The sequence below is a fragment of the Echinops telfairi genome, unplaced genomic scaffold (assembly GCF_000313985.2).
Source record: "Echinops telfairi isolate 266 unplaced genomic scaffold, ASM31398v2 ScPeMD7_2;HRSCAF=8, whole genome shotgun sequence".
Lineage (NCBI taxonomy): Eukaryota > Metazoa > Chordata > Mammalia > Afrosoricida > Tenrecidae > Echinops > Echinops telfairi.
In genome coordinates this window covers 75,646,795-75,660,560 of record NW_022103898.1, presented here as the reverse complement: position 1 = coordinate 75,660,560, position 13,766 = coordinate 75,646,795, and the positions used below count along the sequence as shown (strand labels likewise).

At 48.9% G+C, this 13,766-nt stretch overlaps 2 protein-coding genes across 2 annotated transcripts in view; both read left to right on the top strand.

Annotated features, from left to right (window-relative positions):
* Nucleotides 1–5,370, top strand: part of EEF1AKMT3 (EEF1A lysine methyltransferase 3) — a 9,020-nt gene extending 3,650 nt beyond the window's left edge. The window contains exon 3 of the mRNA XM_004700498.2: nt 3,355–5,370. Coding sequence (XP_004700555.1) covers nt 3,355–3,746 — 392 coding nt within the window. The 3' untranslated portion in view covers nt 3,747–5,370. The remainder of the gene's footprint in view (nt 1–3,354) is intronic.
* A 423-nt stretch (nt 5,371–5,793) lies between these two features.
* On the top strand, nt 5,794–13,303 carry TSFM (Ts translation elongation factor, mitochondrial). The gene is made up of 6 exons (XM_004700494.3): nt 5,794–5,850; nt 6,116–6,289; nt 7,049–7,177; nt 8,087–8,209; nt 10,866–10,953; nt 12,749–13,303. The coding sequence occupies exons 1-6, from the start codon at nt 5,794–5,796 to the stop codon at nt 13,153–13,155; spliced, it is 978 nt and encodes a 325-aa protein (XP_004700551.1). The 3' UTR covers nt 13,156–13,303.
* Nucleotides 13,304–13,766: the final 463 nt, after the last annotated feature.

Here is a 13,766-nt window from a genome sequence, read left to right as displayed (position 1 = left end):
ATCTTTGTGGAATAATACCCCTACATTTATAAGAAAGACCAGTTAATACGACTGCTAGTCACATTTACACACCAATCACTAATGCCAAAGATGAGAACTGGAACATTGTAACCAACTTCTGCAACCTGAAATTGAACATGTAAACAAGACGCAGCTGGCACAACCTGGCTTGCTGAATGGGAGGAGGGCTTGAACCGATTAGTCTTTGATGAAGACCAGAGACTAAAGCCTTGAATATGGATTACACCTGAACAGAAAACAAACGCCACACCTGGCTCAATAAGCGATAGCATGATAAACGGGGACACGATTGAAGTTGTCCAGGATGTCCTTTTGCCTGGGGCCACCGACAGTGCCCACGGAGGCAGCACTCAGGCAATCAACGGATGCATCTCACTCCGAAGCCTCTGTAGAATGTTACAAAGTGAAGAGTTCACTTTGAGCACTAAGGTGCACCTGACCCCAGCCCGGGTCTTTTCATTCACCTCAGCTGCCTGTGAAGAAGGCTGCACGTCGGCTCGGATGCCTTTAAATTGTAGCTCTGGCTGGGAATATGAAATATCCCTAGCACTGCCAGCGGGACGGACAAGCCTGCCTCAAGAAACACCACCAGAATAATCCTTAGAAGTGAGGATGGCAGGGCTATATCTCACCTCCTTTGAACCTGTAAGTGTGGCTGGTCCCTGGAGAAGCCACCGGGCTCATCAAGTCGGTGGAACAGAGGAAGACCCTCGGTGGGATGGCGGGCCAGTGGCCTCCACAGTGGGTTCAACACGGCAGCGGCTGTGAAGGGAGGCCTCTCCATCTTCCCTTTCCTTCTCGGGACCCTTTCTCTGTCTCAGACCCCTGCTGAAAGGGTCACTGCTATTGTCTTTCCTCAGCCCGCTTCCAACATCCCTCTCCATTCCAGTTGCCAAGGTCACCAATGCCTTTCATGTTGTTAAATCCAACCGTCAGGTATCGGCCCCTGAAACACTTCCTCTGGCCTTTGGGGCACCACCCTTCTGGTTTCTACCCCCCTCGGCCCCTCCCTCCCTGCCTCTTCTGGGCCAGTTTCCTTTTCATCTTCACAACCAAGGCATTGAGTGTCTTGGCCTCAAGGGCAGCCTTTTGACTCCTGGCCTCTTCTGTGCCCCCTCATTCTCAAGCAATCGCATCTTCATCTGATTGCCTCCGATGCCCTCTCTGGACGGATGACCTTCCGACTCTCTCATTTCCATTTCCAGACTGGTGGGTGTAACCTACTCAGTGTCTCTCTGGTTATCTGATGGGCACCTCAAACTTCATGTTCCCTGCAATGAACTCATGATTTGCACGTTCAGACCTGTGCCTCCTGCAGTCTTCCTTGTTGAAATGGGTGTTCAATCTGCCTTCTAGTTGGCCAGGCCCAAGGTCTTGGAGCCACTTCATATTGAATCTGTCAGCAAACTCCTGTTGGTTTCACCTTCAAAATATATTCAGGATCTGCCTACTACTGAGTCATTGCTTCTGCCCTGGTTCAAAACACCATTGTCTCTCATCTACAGAGTCGCTGCCCAACTTCTCTCTGCTTCTGCCTCTGCCCCTCTAGCCCGGCACCGTAGCAGCTAGTGATCCTTTCATAGCAGCTAGCGGCCATTCTGTACATAACGTTCTCCGGGAGTTTCCCCATCTTGCTCAGACTAAAAGCCCAAATCCGCACATTACTTCCAAGGCCCTCCTGGGTAGGGTCTGGCTTCTGCTCTAGCCCCAGGCCTGCCTGCTGCCCTGGCTGTCAGCACATGCAAACCTCGAGGTCTTTAACTCATCAGAGATGCTTCAACCTGAAGGATCCGATTGTTAGCTTCATCATGCCCTTCGGGTCTTTGCCCACACACCATTTTCTCATTGAGACTTTCCCTAGCCGTCTGACTTTAAATGGGTTGCATCCCGCACTTATCTCCCTTTCTAGTGGAGGCTTCACCTTAGCCCAGGTGTCCTCAAACTACGGCCTGTGGGCCACATGTGGCCCGCCAAGTGTTTTTGCCCCGTTTGTTTTTTTACTTCAAAATAAGATATGTGCAGTGTGCATAGGAATTTGTTCATAGTTTTTTTAAAATCCGGCCCTCCAACGGGTCTGAGGGACAGTGAACTGGCCCCCTGTTTAAAAAGTTTGAGGACCCCTGCTAGCCTCTATGCAAAAGAACCCTGGTGGTTAACTGCTTGGCTGCTGACTGCAAGGGTGGCAGTTTGAAATCACCGAGTGGCTCTGCCAGAGAAAGCTGGTGATCTGCCCCTGTGAATATCCTAGCCTAGAAAGCCCTGTGGGGCAGTAGTTCAACTCGGGCATGGAGGGCTTCGATGCGCCGAAAGCGATTCAAGGTACATAACAACAGCACAGCACTTAGGACCCTGTGATGTACAGCGTGTTAGAAAATTTTGTTTTGTTTGCTAATGTTCGTTACATGTCACTAGATTGTAAGGATTTTTTCCCTCTTTTAACTTTTTATTGTGGATTAGGCAAAGGTTTGCAGAACAGATTATAGTTTTACAGTCAACAGTTCCCTCATCCATTGCAATCCCTTCGATGTATGATCGATGATCTTACTTCCTCTCTGTGCTGCCTGTTCTCATTCTTCCTGTTAGCATGATTATGATCAAAAGCATTACCTTTGCAATACATGCTGTGCTGCCACCTGGAGAATGACGTTTTGGCCTGCTCACCACTGAAGCCCCAGCACCTAGTAGGTGCTCCATACATCCATATTTATTGGATGAACGAAGCTTTCTGGAATGCCAGTCTGATCATCTTTACCTCCTGTTCTGCTGCTAAAGCCCACTGCCGTAAGGATCAAATCTGAATTGCCTTAGCCTGTTATAATCACTCGCCTCAGATTTCATGACTTGAAGTTTCTCTTGCCCTCTTCTGCTTGCTCTCCAACCCAGCCTTCCTTGAATGCATGCGCCACCTCACCACCAGGCCTCTGGTCTTATCTCTGCATGGAGAGCTCAACCTGATGACCTCTTACTGGTCCTTCAGGGCTCAGACGAGGTCACATCTTCTGGGAAGCTTCCCAGACCCCTGCAGGCTGCGCTTGTGTCCGCGAGGTGGGCACACAGCCCTTCTGCAGCTTAGTCCTGCCCAGGCTTCTGCTGATGTCTCATCGCGGTGTGTTGGGCAGAGAGGCTCGGCAAGAATGCTGTTGCTGTGGAAAGGGGATTCATAAGCATGACAGTGGGTAAGGTAAAGAGTTAGAACGACTAAAAACCCAAGCAAGGACTTGGAATTTTCACGACATTGTCCTCTAGGTCTGGAGGTTTTGGGACCTAGGCAGGAGTCAAAAGCCTTTGATTGGTCCTCTCTGACTTGCATTTCTCCTCCTTCCTCTCTCTCAGGAGGGGATGTTACCATCACTGATCTGCCTCTGGCTCTAGAACAGATCCAGGGCAACGTCCAGGCCAACGTGCCAGCTGGAGGCCAGGCCCAGGTCCGCGCCTTATCCTGGGGGATTGACCAGCATGTCTTCCCTGGCGACTATGACCTGGTGCTCGGGGCTGATATTGTGTACCTGGAGCCCACCTTCCCACTGCTGCTGGGGACCCTCCGACACCTGTGCGGGCCCCATGGCACCATCTATCTGGCTTCCAAGATGAGAGAGGAGCATGGGACAGAGAACTTTTTTCAGCACCTCCTTCCTCAGCACTTTCAACTGGAGCTGGCCGAGCGGGACGAGGACGTGAATATCAACATCTATAGGGCCAGCCACAGAGGGCCAAGACCTGCTTGATGTTACCCACTCTGCTCTTGGGTACCCCTTGTCCCAACGAAGGAATGGCCATATTTCAAAAGCCACAAATACAAGGCCCCACTCCCCCCCTCTGAAAAAAAAGATGGATTTCTTTTCCCCGCCTCCTCCTCTTCTCTTTGTTCCCCTAGATTTTCTTGGTCAGATGCCTGCTTGCTAAGAGTCCAAGACCCTAGCAGTACTCATCTTAGGACCCAAAGGATGTTCTCAGTTCCCATTCTCGAGGAGCGTGTGTGTAAGGGTGTCCATAGCGTCCATCGGATATGAGATCAGTGGCTGCTGATAGATAAGACTTAGTGCCCACTTCCAGTCCTGCTCTTATCTCTTTATGCTCTGTGGATTCCCCCCCCAGGTTCTTTGGACTCTTTTCAAAGGGAGAGAAAGGGAGAGCACTTAAGATCTCTTCTGCCTCCAAAGAACTCAGGTTTCTGCCTTGGGGCCTGAGAAGAAAGAAAGTTTGTTTTTTTTAAACTCCTCGAGCTGGGCAGAAGGCACCGGGGCTCTAACTGGATCAAGTCCTCCCCGTCTCGACGGGAGGCATAGCCACCACACCAAGCCCTCCTTTGGCCGGTTGCTCCTTCGACCTTTTTTGGAGTTGGCGCCGTGATCACAGACCAACGCCATGCCCTGCAGAAGAACTCTGGACTGAGTTGTAGATTCCTCTCCTCCTCGAATTGTCTTTAGGCTTCTAGACCCCTTCATTTCTTCTTTCCCAGTGCGCTCTGCCTTCACCTCATTTCTGTTCTCACGTTGGCCCTTCCGACAGGGCCATAGAGCCATCTCTAGACTACCATCTTCTACTCTCTTCAAACCATTCTGCCAGCTATTGGTGAGCTTCCTAAAATCTGCTCTTGCTGCATCTAGAAGCAAGAACAGATTCCTCTGCTTGGGACTCAGTCTACCTCCATATGATTCCAAATACCCTTCTACTTCATTCCCTACTCCTCAGCTATATGTATTGGTACTTCTGGCTAGTCTACAAAAGATGTTCAAACTTCAAACTTCGTTCTTTCTGGTGATCTCATGCCTGGAATCCCTTTATCTCTCTGTCAAAGTCTTCATAGGCCCTCTTACATGTCCCTTCTTTCCTGAAACGGTCTTTCCTAATCCTCTCATTAGGATGTGATTTCTTCTCCCTGGGAGCCCTTGCCTTTGTTCAGCCTGCATGATCTGCCTTGTCTTGTATGGTCTGGTCATTTGTGTCCCTTTTGAATTATGAATTTAGCTCTGCGGCTAGGCCTGTTCTGGACCCCTCTCTAATCCTGGTGGGCAGTTAGAACCCATCAGAGGCACCTGGGAGGACAGGCCTGGTGAGTCACAGCCTTGAAAACCCCGTGCATACCTGTGGTTGCTGTGAACTGGAACTGACGTACAGAAGTGAACAGCAGCTTCCTGAGCACGGTTCCCGGCATGCAGTAGGTGCCCAATATATCTTTTGCTTATTCAACAAAGATTAACTCTGCTTGTTGAAGAGTCTCCACCCCATTCTCCCCCAGGGACCTTGGACAAATTTCCACCTACCTCACAGGTTTGCCATAGATCATAAATGGATAGTAATAATGATGATGAAATCAATAATAATAATAATAATGGTGAACACAATGTAAATAAAGAAATATAAGGTTTTTCCTCAGTGTCTGGCTGCGTTTTCATTTTGTGACACATTCATTTCATGCTTTCTACCATTTCACCCGTGGCAAGTAAATTCCCCCGTGAAATGTGGTCTCCCAGTGGTTCTCAACCTTCCTAATGCCGCGACCCTTTCGTACAATTCCTCATGTTGTGGTGACCCCCGCCCCAACCATAAAATTATTTTCGGTGCTACTTCATCACTGTCATTTTGCTACTGTTCGACCCCCAGGTTGAGAAGTTGGTCTAGGCTAGCTCAAGTAGGAGGCGCTGTGCCTTCCGGCCAGTAGGTGGCGCTCTCCGCCGGGCGCGTTCTCCTGAGGAAGTTTGGCCCCGCTGCCACGCCGTCGCCGGTCGCCTCACTGGCCCGCGCCGGCCGCGCAGAGAGACAGCCTGCGAGATGTTGCTCCTACGGTCGCTGCGCCTCTTCCAGGTGGCGCGCCCCGGAAGCCGCCGGGTGAGGAGTCCCGTGCTCGTCCCCTGCTCGGCAGGCACACCTCCCTTCCCTGCCGCTCTCGCGTTCCCCGGCCCCGGTTCGACCCGGCACCACCGGGCCGCGGACGTCCTTCGCTGCCCGGCCCCGGTGAACTGCCCACTCCCCTGCCGCCCGAGCCCAGGCCTCTCTAAGACCCCTCCTAGCCGTGCGCTCCCCACCCCCAAGAGCTGCCCGGGGTCCCCGACCGACTCTCACGCCGTTCTCCTGGCCCGCCCTCCCTCTGCAGGCGGGGCCCGGTCTGCGAGAGCCGCCGCCGTCATGGCCCTGGTTTCACAGCGGGCCCACGCCGGCCGCCTCGCCGCCCAGCAAGGAGCTGCTCGTGAAGCTGCGGCGGAAAACGGGCTACTCCTTTGTGAACTGCAAGAAAGCTCTGGACACGTGTGGTGGGGATCTCAAAGAGGTGTGTGGGCGGGGGAGTCTGGGCGGGGTGCCAGGCTCCGGCTGCACACTATTCCAGGGCACGGAAGTAAGGCCTGCTGCCCTTTGACCCCAAGAGCAGTGTCCTCCATAGGGGTTCTGGTCGAACCGATGGAACCTCCTTGGCCTTTGATTGGGAAGCAATTGACGCGGGATCCCACGGGTGACAAACTATTCCATAGGAGACGCTACCGACTCTTTCCCCATACTTGGAGTGGAGAGGGTTTGTGTAAGCTAAGGAGCTGGGGACTAAACCCAAAGCCTTCGGCTCACTCCTAGCAATCATATAGGACAGAGTAGAACTGCCCCTGGGTGTTTCCAAGGATGCGGATCTTCAGAGGAGCAAAAACCCTCCTTCTCTTGTGGAAGAACTGGTGGATTAGCATTTCCCACCTTGAGCTTAGCAGCCCACAACACCACCAGGCCGGCTCTCAGATGGTGCCCGCCTCACACGAGCCGCGAGACTGTAGCCTTATTCCTTAATCTTTCAGAGTTGCAGCGTTCTTGTCAGTAAATGAAGATACTACTATGTGCACCCCCTGGGGCTGTTAGGAAGAATAAATTTACCCAAAGCGCCAGGTACAATGACTGGCATTTGGCATTTAGTGGTAGGCTGCAATAAATGTTAACTTTAGTTTCTACTCTAGAATTTAGGAGAGGCAGAAAGAATGGGGAACCTGAGGCTCAGCCAGTTCTAAACTCTGTAATTTTGCCATCTGTCCCCTTTCTCCACAATTGGTAGGCAGAAAGTTGGCTCCACCAGGAGGCCCAGAAGGAGGGCTGGAGCAAAGCTATCAAGCTCCATGGGAGGAAGACCAAGGAAGGCTTGATTGGGCTGCTGCAGGAAGGCAACACAGCTGTGTTAGTGGAGGTGAGTTGGCGGAATTCCCCATCCCAGGCTCAGCTGTCTTGTGGGTAAGGCTTTGGGTAGACTCTGCCTTCTAAAAGATGCCTGAGAACCATAAAGATAGTCAGACTTTAAAGCTGTGAGACCTTAGTTATTGGCTATAGGTTTACGTTGAGATATGCACAGATGTGTTGATTTTAAAAGGCTTAGCAGTCCAGACCAAGGGTCAGCAAACCTTTTTGAGACGCACGAGCCGATCCTGTCCCTTAAAACAATTAAAAAAGTGTTCAAGAGCCATAAATAAGGCTCAATTGCAAATGAAGTCACCGTTCTCTGAATAATGTTCATCATTTTGTTTCAATTTTACTTTAGAGCCCATGTGGATGTACCAAAAGAGCTGCATATGGCTCCCTGCCGACCCCTGCTCTAGACTTTCTGTCAAGTGGGAATAAGCTTTACATCTTATTGCTGACTACTGGAGCAATTAGAGTTTAATGCTAGGAATTACTATTTGGATGATGGGTAGAGAGTAACTATTTTAGAGGAGGGTTAGGGCCCATAATTGGTGAAGAATCAGTTATGATTAGAGTGAGAGAATTGGATGAACAAGCTTTTAGCAAAAGTGGTTTGGAGTTGGGGGTGAATGTAGCACAAAATAATTATGCCGTGCAGCCAGTCAAGAGGTGCATTTGTAGAGAGACCTTCAGGGATGCAGTGGACCTGTCTACTGGGTGTACAGGTTTGTCTGACTCATTGCTAGAGCAGTAATTATTTCATTCGGGTTTTGGCCTCAACCTAAAAGACTTGCAGCTTAGAAATTCTAGGGCCGCTTATTTCTGTTAAGCCCACAGCTTGTTTAACTGGGCTTACTCTTCAGGCTCTTTTGGAGACTCAGTAAACAGCTTATACAATAGCACTGATTTGTTCCCACAGGTAAACTGTGAGACAGATTTTGTTTCCAGAAATTCAAAATTTCAACAGTTGGTCCAGCAAGTAGCTGTTGGAACCTTGCTGCATTGTCAGAGCCTTAAGGAGCAACTCCCCACATACAGTAAAGTGAGTTTGGGGGCTAATTTCTAACACTGTAACTTTGTTCCAGGTCTTTGACTTCTTGTTCCTAATTTTTTTCAGAGTCTCATGTCTTACTTTAGTCTTGCTTAAATGTTACTCCTTTAAAAAGCATTGTTCTTTTTCCTGTTGCTCTATCCCCTTATTCTTCATTTTTATTACAGTGCTTATCTATTGCATACTTATTTGTATCTTTCTGTTTTCCTTAGTAGGATGTAAACCTCATGAACGCAATTTGCCTTCCTCGCCGTGTCAGTAGTGAAAGAGAACGGGGTCCAGCACTCAGTGGGGGCTCCAGAAATCTTTGTTAGATGAGTGGACGAATGCCAGTAGAATGGGGTCAGCCAGTCAGATGACACCGTCTGAGGCTTTCTGTTCAGAAATCCTGAGGAATACCCCGAGGAAAGGACTTCTAGAGAGAGTGGGGTTAGGAGACTAAGCATTGTCCATAGGAGAACCAAAGAAGGGATTAGAGCCCCAGAATCGGGCACCTTTCGAAGGAACGGTGGTGGGAAGCGGCGTTAGAAATCAAATGGGTAGCTGACAGGCGCTGGTGCTTCTTTGCTCTTTGAGCAGATAGGGTGAGGAAGTGTGTGTGTCCACACTCAGTGTGCAGGGTTGTCCCTCCGTTTCTCACCCAGCACTACAGGGGGCTTCCTGCTCGTCTCCCTTTCTAAATTTGTATCTTCCTTCTCTCTTGGTGAGAAGTTTGCTTCTAGCTACTTTAATGTGTTTGCTTGTTAACTTAGTGTTACTATGCACAGTTGCTTCAGAATTGCCACACCTTACTACTCCAAATAACAAACTTAGTAATTGGAAAATTTTTTTGTAGTTTTTTTTGTATTTATCTTGAAGGTATACGGTTAAAGGGCTCTGCTGAAAGTTATTTGGTTTCGGTGGGTTTGTGTTTGTATGCAGACAGACAGACAGACAGACACACACACACACACAAACATTTAACCACTGTGTCACCAGGGCTCCTTATGAGGTTATGTTATTCACTCGAAACACAGTTTATGTATTCCCCCATATGTATTGATCAGTTTTAATACTTCCTCCAAAATCCTTGTTAATTTCATTTTTGGATTAAAACATTAACATGAATTAAATGATTTTAAAAATGTAACCAGTTTCCCAGAGTTAAAGTTATAAAACAATACTTCATCCTAGTGTGTACCATGGTTTGTTTGTTTAACACATCTCCTCTTTTGAGGCCCCGGGTTGTTCTGGTATTTTACAATGAGAAATAACCCGTCATGAGTAACTTTGTGTTTATGTTTAGAAGCCCTGGTGGCATAGTGGCTTACTCCTTGGGAGTTCCAACCCACCAGCTTCTCTGAGTGGGAAAGATGAGGCTTTCTGCTCCCATAAAGATTTACATCGCAAAGAGGCAGATCTCCTCTGCTTAGAGGGACACTGTGAGTCAGGCTACTCCATGGCGCTGGGCTGGGTTTGGTTTGGTAGGCACATGTATGTTGTTGGGAGTATGTGGGGTAAATTCCCAGAAACTAGTCTCAGGGTCCCAGGGTGACTGTGGCTTTGTGAAACAGTGTTCCATTTCCCCCATAGCGCTGGCACCCTAATCATTCCAACCAATTCTCTATAAGCCTTTTAGCTTTGGTATTTTACGAAATATGATTCCTGATTTCTAGGAAATTGCATTATAGGAAGTTAGACTGAAGGATGGAAGTGGAATGGAATTGGGGATGGTTCAGTAGTCTAATAAAATACTAGTGAAACTGGACCTGTTTACAAGTTTTAGTATCCTTGGTTTATTAACAATATCACCTGTACAATCATTGTAGAAAGCGATATGGCACTGCCTCAAACAATGGGAATAGAAATCCATGTGACCCAGCAATGCTTCTGTGGGGTATATACCCCAAAGAAGTAAGAGCCGTAACACAGACAGACGTAGGCACCCTTGTGTTCATCCCAGCACAGTTCACTATGTCAAGAAATTGGAAACAGCCCAAATGTCCCATCTGTGGAAGAGTGGTTAGATAAACCGGTACACACACAAACAGACTGCTGTGCATCACTAAAAACAATGACGAAACCACGAAGCACCTCATGACGTGATGGACCTGGAGAATGTTTTGCTGAGTGAAGTGACTCACGAGGGCAGATACTGGATGAGACTCCTGCAATCAAGATAACAACCGAGACACAAAGTCTTGACTACTGAAGGGAACAGACTGGAGATTCCCAAGAGGGAGGGAGAGCAAGGGTGGGAAGGTTGGCGGGTATTGACTTGTGTGGAAGGGAGGGTGGAAGGAGAAGAGAATTTGGGAGAGAAGGGTGGGGTAGACTATGAGGGGTGGTGGTAAATGAGTGAACTGTTGAATGTCGTTGGTGATCTGAAATGTAAACACACCCCACTCCACTCTCACATAATTCACAATTTTAAAAATACACTAACAAAGAAAGTACCATCTGTGTATAAAACTCCACTGCCATTGTCCATTCTGCCTGTAGGATAGACTGGAATGCCTTCTTAGGGTTTCTAAGGCAGTAAATCCTTATGGGAAGGCCGCCTCATCCTTCTCCCCTGAGGAATGGGAGTGGATAGTTTTGCCTGTTGTCTTGATACTTTGAGTAGTGCATAACGGTTCATGTTTGCTTTCTTTGTCTGTGCACTCAGGGCTTTCTGAATTCCTCTGAGCTCTCTGAACTTCGAGCTGGGCCTGACAGAGAAGGCTCGCTCAAGGATCAGTTGGCCCTAGCAATTGGTGAGTACTTGTGAGGATTTTAGAAACGAGTTAAAGACTGGATCCTTTGCTGTGTCTCAATCTAGATCAAGAACGACAAGCCTGGAAGCACCAGACAGTGTGAGAAGCAGGCTTGTGTTTGGTGATAGAGCACAGTGGGCGTCCTGCAGGAGGATGCAGCCACGCCAAGCCCTTGTTAATGGTTATCTTGGGGGAAAAGAGTCCCGCCCCCCGTCCCTCCCCCTCCCCCTCCCCCGTCGATTTGTGTGTGAAAATCTCCCGGTTTTTAGCTGTTTGTAACAAATGATTTTCAGCTGTGCTGGCCAAAGCATGTGTTTAGCCAGAGATGTAGAGACAGCCTTCTGACTCCTGGTCTGCCACCACGCTGTGCACTTCAGGAGAAATGATACATTAAAATGTCATCCCACCTTCCTCGTAAAGGGGCCCAGGAAAACTTAAGACCACTGTGGTTACGGGTTTGATCTTTTAAAAAAAACCCCAAAAAGCAAGTAAAACACTGGGTCCTGAATTTGTGAAGGTCAATTCTGTGAGAGCCTGCTGACCATAGGAACATCTGACCTGGCTGGTGGTGCTGGGACGTGTGGGGGTTTTCCTTTCTTCCTATGTGCCCTTGATGGATGAAGGGGAGTAGGTCTGGGTTGGAGCTTGCCGGGAATCTAACTGCTTATCTGAAGCTTCCAAGCAAGGCATAACTTCTGTTTTTTTATGAGATCATGCAATATTTATGATGATTCAGTGAGGCTTATTAGGACATTCTGGAAGAACTAGGGCTTCCGTCTTTTCAATTCTGGGAATTATGCATTGCATTGTTTGAAAATTCATTTTGTCTTCCACATATTCCTTTTTTCATGGCTTATGGTTTAACGATGGCTAGCTCAGGGCCCTTTATTTATTCTCCCTTTTGTTGTCTTGGGCCTTCTGATACAGGGAAAGAATAGCCGGGAGAGAGTGGGTAAGGGGAGCGCATTTTGGTTCTTTTTTTTAAAAAAATGATTTATTTTTTCCACTTTGGTCCTTACACACAACTCTGGAGGTGTTACCTGCTTGCTTTTGAGGAGAGGAAGTGGAAACTCAGACGGCGTGGGGTCTGGGTCTTCTGGGGCGTTGTTGTGATACAGTGAACGACCAGGAGCTGGCTGTGCCAGTTACTGTGGTATTGGGAGGGGAGGCCCTTGATGGGGAAAAGCACTGCATTGTGTTGGAGTCTTAGCTGAGTAGTAATGCCAGCTGTGCCGTCGTTAGCTAGCCGAGCTGCACAGATTGCCGACTCCCTCTGTAACTAAGCACGAGTAAAGGCCAGCACCTGAATGAATGCCCACTGTGTGTCGGACACCGTAATGGTGCTTTATCATACATGACCTTTATTTCTCCCCGTAACCTTAGAAGGTTGTTGGTGCTGTCTCCATTTTGCTGATGAGAACACGAAGCTTGTTAAGCTAGTGAGTAGCACTACATCATTGAGTCACTTGCCCAAGGTCATGTAGCCAGCCCCACAGAAGAGGCAGAACTGACATCTGAGTCACAGGGTCTGACAGCCCAGCTCAGCTTTTTAAGTCACAGAGAGCCTGGTGTTCAGAGTTGGTGCCAGTAAAGGTACCCCACCTACCCCACCCTCTAAACATACACTCTATTCTCTGTAAACATAAACTGAAAGTAGCATCTCTCTACCTTGTAGAAAATCCAAGTGCAGAGGGCCGGTCTGTGTGTTAGGACTTGGCCTCCTCTGTGCATTTTGGAACTACCAGAGTCATCTTATCCTGCTGGTGTGTTGGTTGCTTGTTTTTGTTTCTTATAGGTAACCTGGGAGAGAACATGACTCTTAAACGCGCTGCGTGGGTGAAGGTGCCCTCTGGGTTCTATGTTGGCTCTTACATCCACGGAGCATCGCACAGCCCCTCGCTCCACAACCTGGTGTTTGGGAAGTATGGGGCCCTGGTCGTCTGTGAGACATCTGAGCGGAAAGCGAACCTCGAAGACCTTGGTCGCCGCCTCGGGCAGCATGTAGTGGGCATGGCCCCACTCTCTGTTGGCTCCCTGGACGATGAGCCTGGGGGAGAAGCAGAGACCAAGATGCTCTCCCAACCCTATTTGCTGGATCCCTCTATCACGCTGGGACAGTATGTGCAGCCCCAGGGGGTGTCTGTCGTGGACTTTGTGCGGTTTGAGTGTGGTGAAGGGGAAGAGGCAGTCGAGGCTGAGTAGGTCCCAAAGACTCAGGGCCCGGGAGGAAGTGGGTGTTGGTAACTGTGGACATCAAGGCAAAAGGAAGCTGATTCCTAAGCCTCTTCAAACCCAGGATTCATTTTTTAGTTTATAAAATAATGTTAAATAAAATTGCTTATAGAACAAAGAGGGTAATACCCTTTTCCTTCCTTGTTTGGGTTACACTGGGTTTAGCTTTTGTGTACTGTATGTGTGCCAGGTTTGCTTTATTGAAGTGACTGGGAGAACAGGCATCAGCGACCATGCGCTGCTCTACTTATCCTAGACTGGTTCTGGTCTCCCTGAATTTTCTCACTCATCCATTCTAGCATCCTCCTCCTGTGGCAGAGAGCTTCCGTGTTCTGCTTTCACAGGTTTGGACCATACTGGAGTCTCCCAGCTACATGGCTGGGATGCCTGTGAAACTGTTGAGGGTTGTCTGGAGAATGTGGCCCACGTGCTGCTCTCTGTAACATGCGTCCGAGTCACTCCGCATGCTGGCTCTGACAGCATTATGAAAATTAACAGTGTGTGGCCCTCTCTGGCTTTGGGGTAATGGGGTTTGGGTGGGTGGACCCGAGGTTTCCTGGAAGCGTATGTAAGGCAGATTT